Consider the following 12127-nt stretch of genomic DNA (forward strand, 5'->3'; position numbering starts at 1 on the left):
TGGCGCGCTCTCTCCTTGTCCCTTTCTTACTCGCACCCCTCTCTCTATTCCTTTTTCTCTATCTCTCTCTGTTCTTTTCTCTCTTTCTTCCTCTCTCTCTCTTTCTCTCTTTTTTGATCATCTGCCTCCTCCGTGGATTCTATTTCTTGGACGTGCAAGTAGTGTCCGCGACGTCGTAGTCCGCGGGTAGTCTTGTTGCCAAAACAGACGGACAAAGATCGTCTCTCCGGGCGCAGTATCCGAGGTGGCATCGACTCCGAAAGCTTCGACACGAGGTGTTGTCAGTGTTAGGTCGTTACGTGTTGTCGAACAACAACGCGTCTGCCCACGCAGTCCACGAAGATGTGTCGCGGCGCGTTTCAACGTGCGCGTAAAAAAATTGAGTGACTGAGTTTGGCGTGAGATTCTTCAAGATCTCGCGTCTCGCGACGAGATACTCATCGAGTTCGATGACGGTGATACACGCCTGGTCGATACACTCTTCTCCCCACGATGCCGATCGCTGGTGGCTCCGAAACGTTCGAATAATCCCCCTCTTATTACGTGTACTTGAACAATCGCGGCAGACGATACTCTGCGAGGGTGGAAGAAGAACGTTGAGGGACTGAATTTTCGTCGAGATACGCGGGGATTAGCCCGGCCGATAGATACCGGGGAAATTGCGACGCGACCCGGGGAACAAAGAGCTCTCTCTCTCTCTCTCTCTTTCTCTTCTGTCCTCGGCCGACGCGGGGGATTATCGGTCTACGAGAGCGTCGGAGAGGAGCAGGAAAGTTCAGGCAGAAAAACAAGTAGCGCGTAAATCCTTCTATCCAGTCGCGTCGACGATACGATTGATGTCGATACGACTACAACAAAGACACTCTCACTAGAGCGGGTCCTCTCTCGTCATCTCTAATCTCATTTAAAAACCGGAAGAAATTCATCTAGATAGCGAATTGCGCGGATAAATCACGCCGGAAAGAACTTAATAAACGCACAATGTTTTGCTTCCAAAGTCCTTTCACGCGATCGTCGCGAAGCGTCGTGTCCACCGCGTCGTTGTCGACGAGCAAGAGCAAGACGTCGCTGACCAACGCGATCCTGTCGCCCACCAGCAAGACGTCTAATGCGACCGAGCGCAATCGACGTGGCTCCGAGGCGACCAGCGAGGGTTCCAACTCCTCCATCAGATACATCGATCAGGAGGCCTCGATGTCCGACGGCAGCAGCACGGATACTCTGCCGGGTATCCGCGCCGATTATCTGGATCCTGAACCCCTGTCGTTCGGGGCGGACGCTCTGACGTCGCCGAACGGAATAACGGTACTTTTGAACGGCACCAACGGTACCAACGAGCTACAAGACGAGAGTCATCAAACCGCTTTGCCTCTCGTGCCATCACCGACAAAGAAGTCCAGCGGCAACGGCAGCAGCTGGCGTCGCAAGCTCATGCTACGCCTTCGTTCCAGCGAATCTTCGAGCTTGAACAATGGCGAGAGACGCTCCTCCTCGACGTCGCCGTCGCTCGCGAGCGAATCGACGATGGAGTCCACCTCATCCTGCTCGAGAAATCCTCGTAGCGATGAGAATAGACAGGACGCCAACGCGACTGCGACAACCGTCTCGTCGCCGTCGGTGCAAATCGACATGGCCGGGAGTCTCCAGATAGCCGTCGCCTCCATCGGCGACATACCGTCTCTAGAGAACGGTTTCAGCGAGCCCGAGGAGGAGAACGACGACGAAATAGATGAGGAGGAGGAGGAGGAAGAAGAGGTCTGCAATCCGGAGACCGAGACAGAGGACGGCTCGTCCCTGCCGTCCAGTCCAGCAGCCGCGTCCACCGTCGGTCTGACCTCCTCCGCGGTACCCTATTACGATTTCCTGTCGGTGAACGGCGGAGCGATGCGACAGGAGACCACCAGCACTAGTTCGCCCCAGTTGTCGTCGGGCGCGAGTCTGCGATCCAGCGTCGAATCCCCGCCTGCCGACACCTGCAGCTCGTACGGCGAGGACAGCAGCCCTGGTATAGACTCGCTGAAGCCCGAGGACCTGGACGCGTCCGGTTGCCTGCCGGCCGCGAGATCCTGCCCGAATCTGGAGCGTCAGAGCGCGGGCTGCTCGTCGGCCAGCGGTTCTTCGAGTCCGAGTCCGAGCCCGGGCCCGGCCGGGCCTAGATTCAAGCCGCTCGAGGAGGGTGACATACAGGTGTGCTACCTGAATCACACGCGGACTCTCGTGAGGAAGATCCTGTCTAGCAAATTCCTGCGACGTTGGGAGACGCATCATCTCTATCTCAACGATGCCTGTCTGTCCTCCAAGACGGTGAGTGGGTTGCAAATTTTATCGGTCGTTTTTGTCATGTTTCAAAATTCGAGTCTTTGAGCGATACGTATCTCGTCTCTTGAAACAAGAAACGGAACGTTATTTTTTTTTGTCGCGAAAAATATCGATTCTATAAATTGACAAAGGGATCTCGCATAGATATTGTTTATATTATAGTCACAATTAAAGCGCGACAAAGACGAATCGATGAATATCTCAATCTGAGAGATATTTTTATTCGCAGATCGTAATTTGCGATATATGATGATTAATAATATTAATCTTATTTCGCACGATTAACGCCAGAGAATTGTTTGACTTCGCTCGAGGTCTCTATTCTCGGCTTAAGTCGCTTCCGAGCTTGTTACGTTAGCGTGCGTAGGCGTAGCGATGAGTCTCCATCTCCGCGCATTGTATCATTATCCAGATTACTGGTTACTAAGGTAATATTGAAACAGTAATATGATTGTAGTTACTCGAGAGGAAATTCCATCGTCCAACTTTGTTTCTCAACAGGAGAGAGAGAGAGAGAGAGAGAGAGAGAGAGAGAGAGAGGAATTCAATTGTGTTTTTCAAAAGTCAGTTGTCTTTGCAAAAAATTCGCAGCAACGGCGTATCCGTTGATCCAAAAACAGCTCAAGCAGCTTGAACTGTTTATTTTGGAAGTGATAGGCAAGTTCGGAGATGACGAATTTAGCTAGGATATAATTTCGCGCATCGTGTTTACTTCAGCATGTCCATTTGATAATTTGATTCTATTCGTGCAAAGGATTCATTTATATAATTTCTTATGTAAACTCGTACCGCGAGGTATTCATACTTCATTATCGTGATTCACGGTGGCCCCTTTGACGAGAACTTTTATAATTGAAGAGCTGAGCTTTGTGCGCGCGCGAATAATTTAGCAATGTTCTCGCGCCTCTCATCTCTACCTTAAGTTTGAGCAAATAGGATGCTCTACTGTCGATCGTATCGTGCAATATATATCACATCTCCTTTTTATTTATAAATATTTATCGATGCAAGAATGCCGATTCGATCCGTCAATTTAATTAACCGCCAGATTAATCTATTATTCATTTATTATGAAGAGATTTTAATTCTTGTATGACGCTTTGAAATAAATATTTCGTACGAAAGAACGTTTACGGATTCGCAATGGCAAAAATATCGAAAGTCGATAGAATATGCATTATCCCCTGTATTTCGATCTCGCCAGAGATTCTCTATCGCCGCGGATCCCGATTTCTCGTTATCGACGAGAGCAGCGTTCGTATATAACAATGAAATCCGCGGAGATCGGTCATCTCGATGCAACAATGATTAAGCGTCTCTGTCTCCTCCGTTCGCCTCTCTCTCTTTCTCTGTCTCCGCGATTTGTATTGTATCAGAATGCAATTTACATCGTTGAAGCCGATTTATGTGGCACGATATATATACGACAAAGTGCATCGCGGATGAAAGAAGGAGAGCGGCGGTCGCAGCTGCATCGAAGTGCAACGATCAGCGATGGATCCCTTTTCCCCTCCCCTGCCTCGTTTCCTCGATTCCGGTGGGCGACGTTACGTAATTGCGAGATTGAGAGATAGAGAGGGTGAGAGAGAAACGTCAGTTGGAAAAACCGGCTAAATTCGTTACCTTCGTCTCTCAGTCACGATGCCGAATACGGAACCGCCGTCGCTACTGCATCTCGGTGAAATGCAATTTATCGTTTCGCTTTACAGGAGAAAGCGCGTTACACGGAATAGCACTTGATGCGGCACTTCGTGATAGATTCTATTTTCGTAGCGGTGCGTTTATATACGCGACTCCCGCCTTGACAAGAGCCATACTTCTCTCTCTCTCTCTCTCTTGTTTGTGTATGTGTAAAATAATAATAATTATAAGATACATTTCTTATAAAAATTCTCTTAATATTCTTTATTCCTGCGAATTGGTAATTATCTTGTTGACACGTGGGATTGTTATCATAAAAATCTGCGTAATATACCTCGTGTCTCTTCTTCTGTTTTCTCAGTACGATATCATTTGCATGTATGTACGCAGAGAGGCGCGTGTTGACGAGTTTTCTTAAAATTTTACACATTCCTCCGATGGTTATTTATTGAGACGTTTTTGCGCGTGCCCGACTGCGTGTTTTTTTATTTCGCAAAATTGCCGAAATCTTACGTTTGTTTGTCTGTTTGCGTCTCGTAGATACATATATTCGTATAAAAATAATATCCAATAATCTAAATGTGAAAATTATTATAGTGTGATTTTTGATAACACTAATAACCTCGTAAAATCGTAAAAAATGATAATAATGAATAATAATATCAGCGTGATTTAATATATGACATAACGCACTAAACGCGTAATGAACGCCGATGAGAGTGACGAGAAAGTACCGGCGTTACAGAACTTTTCTCGGTAATGCACAAGGACAATCCGCCTCGTTATCGATAAAACTTCGATAACATTCCGACGAATTCTGAGAGATTAATTGCGCGTACCTGGTTCGGTACACCGCAGGAATTCGAAACGCCCGCCGCGTGGAACCTGCGCGTTCTTTTCACCATCGCGAGAAATCATCGGATTACATTTCGATTCGTCAATCATCGTCATTGACCGAGCGACATGGCCTTGCATTTGATCGGCTCGATTTTGTGCGTCACGCTTACGTGAAATTCGGATGAACGATGACGGCAGGTGCCGAAAAAAAAAGGAACACTCGCCAATTGTCAATTCCTCCCGTTATGGTTTAATCGAGCGAACAACCGATAAGAGAGAGTCGCGACGAAGTCTTTGTTGACGCAATCGGACCGCGGAGAGATCGGCTTCTCGATACTCGTTTTACTTATTCGATATCGGATGCCATTAGTATTGATATCTCATTCGATACTCTCCTTATATAGTATCGATAATGTCAAAGGCGAATTTGTCAGTACCAAAAATAGTCAGCCGAGATATAAGTCGATGATGCGTACGCGTATTTATTTCGCACATTTATTTATGACAAACGCGTTGAGATCGATAGGCAGAGGTCGAGATGAAGGCAGCGATCTATATATGTATATAATGCGCGCATATTGTGATATCAAATATGTTTGAGGTTAATTACAACTTCTTCAAATAAATTGCTTTAAATAGCATCGAATCCAAGTCAAAGAGCGCATTTAATATGCGGAATTCCTAATATCTAATTCTCGACGAAAATTAGCAAATATCTTTGATATTTTACAATAATTTGCACGAGTATATTATACAAAGCATTTGTAACAAAATCATTTGTTTGTACAAAAGGTCGTAAATAATTTTGAGAATTCATTAATTTGATTTTCTCTTATGTGCATATTCAGTTGCTAAATAATTAACCGACAATTTCTATACTATATACCTCGTCATACGCGACCAACGCCAATAGCGTACGATACAATATTCAGTAGATACTAACGAGACCTCGATCCGTTAGTATTGTCAACGCGCGGTTTGCAGTTCGTTAATAAGGCAAATGGTAAACGGAATCACGTTAATCCGACTAGCCGAGTGCCTATTTGGCAGGATAAAGAAAGGTCGAAGGTTTATTTCGACGATAAAGGCAACAATCGGGCAAGTTTTCAATATTATGCATAAAAATTACTTTTATAATGTGCACAACAGTTATAATTTATTAAATAATTATTAAATATTTATGCATTTATTTATATATTTTTTGTATATCTTTTTTTCTTTCATTATTCGTTGTTCATAATTTTTCGTAATTATTTTATTTATGTAGATTTACACGTATTCGCAAAGCTGCGCAACGAAACAGCTTCTATCCTTTTAATGAACATAATTGAAATTCTTCCCTTGTGTGCTGAAAAATAAGAGGAATTTTATTTCAGCAGAATTACAATTGAAAATATAATACAAGGGAGCCTGCGGATACGTAGGTTTTACTTGCGTTTGACATTATTTTTATTTATTATTGTGTTACACGATACTTCGCGTATCCCGCACGGGATTCGATAAATTTAATTCCGCAGAATTTTGCATGGACAATGGGGTGCCGGTTTATTATATGTCACATCCACAGGGGGAGGGGGAAAATAGCATGAAATTCCGCGATGTAATCTATGCGCGCATACGTATATAAAATGTACATATCGCACGAGCGCGATATTTCTGTACTAATGCAGCCTTTGTTCGGAAACAAAACGTTCGTTAAACCGGACGTTCAGCGATAAACCATATGACGCGAATTGTATTTTTAGGAGCTCCATTCAGTCGGCCACGCGTTCCATAATTTGTTCTTGTTTTATTTACCTTTTTCCACCACCTGCACGTACATGCGTATTTTTCGCGGTACTCTATATTAATATTTTGTATGCGCGATATACGGGAACGTATTAATAGAACTGCTATAGCAACGGGCAATGTAAACATCGCTTCGCGCCCTTGTACACTTCATCTCACTCATTACTTCGATTCGCTAAACGCTAAACCGTTGATTCGGTCAGTAATAGTCGCTTCAATTAACAAATGTTGTTGCGCGATGACGACGTCTCAATACGACTTGCGCAACGGTCAGCTGTATCCGACGTGACAATTCGAGAAATAAAAAATAACTCATAAAGCAAAATGTAATTACATATTTCCTGAAAGCTATTGATAGTTATTCCATTGTTGGTTCGGAATAACATCGAAACAACAGTGTCTGGGGAAAAAAAAAACAAAAAAACGAGCGATACCCATGAGACGAAAGAGAAAGAATTTCGTTTGATAAAATCGATTTTGTATCATGGGAGATATTAGTCATGCACCGATGCGTATCGATGGACCGCAATTGTTTCATTCATAACAAATAAATGCGTAACTGCATTGACGTGTGGGAAATAATGCGTCGCGACCAGCAGCCGGAGCGAGGAGGGTTTTCGCGAGGCGCGAGCGAAGGACGCTCGTATAAACGCTTAAGCTATTCGCTGACGCAATTATTTTTCCTCGCGTTATTGCACGGGGAGGAAATTATCGTCGAGTTTTAACGACCGTGCCGTTGCTCCGCGCCGCCGGAAGATCGTCGTAATAACCCGGCGCGACTTTTTATCGTCCCGGCAGTGCGAGGCGAATCGTAAAAATGCCGCGTATTACCCCATTTAAATCGGAAATCGAGAATAGGCCGCGAAATGCCCCGTCGTGCGTCATCCGTACGACCCTTGACTCTTCGCGAGAGACGCTCTCGAGTCTGGACGATCGTATGTATTACGGAGAAATCGTTCGGACATTAATCGTCGTTTGCACATCGCGATTTTTTTATTTATTTTTTTTTTTTTCGTAAAACGTGATCGCGTCGCGATTAAACGTCATAACCCGGAATAGAAATAAACGCGGTATAATTAAGGAGTATAAATGATGCAAAGATTGCTTTGTTCCTAGAAGGATGTATACATATTTGTGCAGCGAGCAAATTTATACAAAATCGTCGCGAATTTTCGCATGCGAATCATCAGCTGTATCAATAATGCTGACAATCAGTATAGTAATAAACGAAATTCTGTTATTTGTACGCATATATGCATATTGCATAGCACGGAATGGCATGCATGGAAGATTGAAACCTCTATATGTTAATAGAATCCATCGATAGAATAAACAGTGTGAGATGCAGCTAAATGTTAACGAGATATTAACGCAAATATTGCAAATTTATTAAAACATCGAGACGTTCTACCATTAAAAAATATGAATATATCGCGTTCTGTTTTGATTTATTCTCTACTTGCGGTCTATCTTTTGCAAAAGTACACATATATAATAACGAGTTTACGTCGGAATGAATAATAAACGGTAAACAAAATTGTATTGTCGTGACGCATTTGTGGCAATACCTACGTGGCTCTGACGTATATGGGTTTGGCGAAAAGTTGAACAATGCTAATTGGAACGCGTTGCAATATCCTAGAAAGTGACAATGTAAGAATGCAGGAATTCGTATGTATCCAATATTTCGATCTTTATTTAAGGAAAATGCACTTTATCTCGTATATGAAAATTAATAAAAAAAAAAAAAAAAAAAAAAAATACACACGCAATATATATCGATCGTGGTTGTTGTAATTTGATGCGTTACCGCCGCGTTAAATCGAAGCTATAAACTTGTGGGGTGGCTGTTTTAACCGTATGCGGCTTTTGGCATTTACGCGCTCCATTTATTACCGAAGCATAAACTGAGGATGGGCAGGAAACTTGTCTTCGGGGGTAACATGCGATGCCATTAGATTATTACGTGGCGCAAAGAGTAGAGCATTTCTCGCGGTGCAAATATACTGCTAATGGGTCGTCGTCGTTCGTATGTCGATGGAGACATACGTCCGCAATTAACACAATTTCGATCTCGAATCGAGGTGAACGACGTAGCGTAACGAATGCCGACACCCCTCGCGCGTATCATTACGTCCGTCCATCGCGTCCGTCGTTCGTATGTCGATGGAGACATTACGTCCGCAATTAACACAATTTCGATCTCGAATCGAGGTGAACGACGTAGCGTAACGAATGCCGACACCCCTCGCGCGTATCATTACGTATATGACTATTATTTACACGGATCGGCCGCGTTCGCGACGAGTGCGTGAGAGATGAGAGAATTTCTTTTTCATCCAATTTTGTCGATCGAACGATCTTATCGAGATGAAAAGATTCATCTCGCACGTGGAAGTCAACGTCGAGGGTGACAACGAGGATTTTTCCTTTTCGCTAAAGTTGAGTATATGTGACGCGCTACCTTTACGTCAATGGAATTCGGTGAACGATATGATGATATCGTGCATCATCGTATATAACTGCTTCTTATTGCATGTTCGAAGGTTGCTTCCGGAATTGCATATCCTGTTACAGCACATGCATAGTTCGAAGGATATTGATCGTATCCGATATACTCTCGTATCGATACAGATAAATACATTTAATGTATATAGTGTATTCTTTAATATAATTTTTTATATTAAAGATATTATATATATGTATGTATATTTATTGCGAGGTTTTGAGTCTGAAATAGAATTATTTACTTCCGTTTGCAAAATATCACATTGAATATCGTGAGCGCTCCACGTAAATTTTAATTGATTAATCGGCTGTATTTTGTTAACCTAAACTTAGCTTTTCAAATTGATATAATGTCAATGAACGAACTTGACTAGGATGAGACAGTCAAATTTAGCCAAATTATTTCGAGTTCTGCCGATATAATATGATAAATCGAGGGATTAATGCAATGCCATATTAAATATATTAAAACTGACGTACAGGACAAGAAGAGAAAGCTGAAAATGCGATAATAATTATTTATAATTAGATATAGGTCTGTATTTTCATAACTAGTATTTAGCGCTAAATGTAATTGTCTAATTTTAAATCGCATGTCTCTCTTATAGTGCACGATTTACGGTTGGTATATCATAGAATCTATAAATAGATAGGTATAATATGCTGTTTTTTTTACATTAATATGATTAAAAAACCATATTAGCACATGTAAAGTCCTTTATACGCATCTTTTCGGCGTAAATAACGAATTACAATTGCGGTGCTATCTTATGTATATCTGTTATGTGTATTTGTGTTTCGTGTGACGGTTTAAATAAAAAAAAAAAAAAAGAAAAGAAGATGGAAATGACATCGTGCTTTCATGCAACAAAGTCGAAAGATTTTAAAATGTAGCCGTCTCGCCGATGCAACATTGATAACCGGCTGCTCGTTGATTAGTGTATTTTTATATAGAATCGTGGTAGCTTAACATATATATACATGTCAATTTATCAATATGTTCGGCCGTAGATCACGAAATTTGTCAAGGCTGAGACGTTTCTCGTGCGCGCTCGCTCGCTCATAAATCATCGCAGACGATCATTATTAGCTTGTATTGTGATTTTTTTGCTCGTTTACGCGTTATTGAGTGACAACGACGAGCGTTATAATAAAAAGACTATCGATGCCCATCGATGAATTCATTATACCGCGATCATTTTATTCGCGAATAATCGAGGATCATAATTAATTTAATTCGTGTATTTTGGCACCCAGTAAATAATCGAGTAATTCATATAATTGCGGATTTGTTATTGACTCATGCGTGCGTATCAACGCCTGAAATTTACGATTATTATTTACATAAACGGTCCCGAATTGCAGATTTCCTGTTTATTAAATAGTCGCGAGGGATTATTGACGTAAATGCGTTAATATTTGATATATATTTTCTCTCCATTAAATAAAACGCGAGTAATAACAACGCTATAAATCCTCGCGGAGATACGCGAAATGGTCATGTGAAAAGAACGGATATTATCCACTTTTATATAAAAAAAAAAAAAAAAAAAAAAAAAAAAAAACGCGCGGTGCGAGAATTCTTAGTCGTACAATGTTTTCCTTTAAATAAAAGATTTTTGATCAATGAAAGCGTGACGGAAATTTTAACATTGTCGACGAAATCGCTTGCCAGTATGAAAGTAGAAAAGAGCAAAAATGCAAACGAGGAGAATTGATCTGAATAAGTCAATTTTCGGCATCTCTCCCTTTTTGATATCGCGATATAAATATCTGATGCACGATTTCATCTTTTAAATATTTCGAAAAAGGCACTATGCAATATTGCATTTTTGAACCATATCTTACTGATGCGTTTTTAAAAATATAAACGTCTAAAGGGGATCTAAAATTGTTGCACATTATTTTACCCATGTCCGGAATCTCTTTCAGAGATAATATATAAATGCTTGTAAGTATTTACAAACGCGGAAAAAAATTGGGTTGCATGTGGTTAAGCATTCAGTAATGTGATATCGTTATTAGAGGTTTAACGTTGATCCCGCCGACGAGAGTGAATCCCGAAGTTGACCGCAAGGATTCCTCATCATCATCCTCGACACCGTAATAACTATCACTGCTTATAGACGCCCTTTCGTTTACACGGGTGTGTCTCCACACGCACGCACACACGCGCACACGTATACACGCTGCTCTCGACACAGATATTCGCCAGTCATCGCCGACAACGAGCCGAAAACGCCGCGAGCTTCTTGTTTGCCTATTTCCGTAGTAAGTTTGCCTTTCCATTCTTCGTCCATCCTTTCACTCGTCATCTATCACTAATTTCAATTAGTATAAAGCCGAGCCAAGAGGTGAGTAAGTTGTGCTCTCACTGCGTGGTCGATCGTTCAAATTGCGTGTCGTTTCGGAAACGGAATATTCTTTTATTTTCCCCTGTGCGACTTGACCAAGGTATACATATATCGGAGGGAGATTACGTAAACTCTATCGTCGTTACAACACCTACGCTAACACGCTAACAATGAGATTATAAAAAAAAAAACAATCGCGTGCACCATCATAAAGATTATATTATCAATGAAGAGAGACGTCGAAATTGTCGGAAATTCCAGTATGTCAATCACATGCAATCTGAACAATCAAGTCGAGTGCTTTGTTATTGGGCGAGAAAGAAAAATCTTACAATGTTCGTAGCATATCATTATTTCATTTTTTTTATTGCTCTTCAATTGTTAATATTGCCATGAATATTAATTGTACATATCATTAATACGTCAACCTAAAGATCGTAAAACATTAGAATTATCTTACATCGTATTACATATAATATGACTAAATCCTCCGATCGGATGCAGAATGCGTTAATGCATTCGTTCCAAGCGCGATTAAACTCACTTTCGCGTAGATGAAAGGAAACGTATCGTGTGATCATCTTTCTGTGTTTCTTTAGTAAATTAAAAAAGACGAGAGAAATAAAAAAAAATGTAAATTGTATAAATATATTGAAAAATATCCTTTTTATTTATACATA

General features: G+C 41.5%; 1 protein-coding gene across 1 annotated transcript in view; it reads left to right on the plus strand.

The window, feature by feature from the left end:
* The window catches only part of LOC115236562 (C-Maf-inducing protein-like), a 30632-nt gene continuing 18505 nt past the window's right edge, over positions 1-12127 (plus strand). Inside the window, exon 1 of the mRNA XM_029809088.1 lies at positions 1-2304. Within this exon, the coding sequence (XP_029664948.1) occupies positions 982-2304 (1323 nt within the window). The 5' untranslated portion in view covers positions 1-981. The remainder of the gene's footprint in view (positions 2305-12127) is intronic.

The sequence above is a fragment of the Formica exsecta genome, unplaced genomic scaffold (assembly GCF_003651465.1).
Source record: "Formica exsecta isolate Colony F162 unplaced genomic scaffold, ASM365146v1 scaffold258, whole genome shotgun sequence".
Taxonomy (NCBI): Eukaryota; Metazoa; Arthropoda; class Insecta; order Hymenoptera; family Formicidae; genus Formica; species Formica exsecta.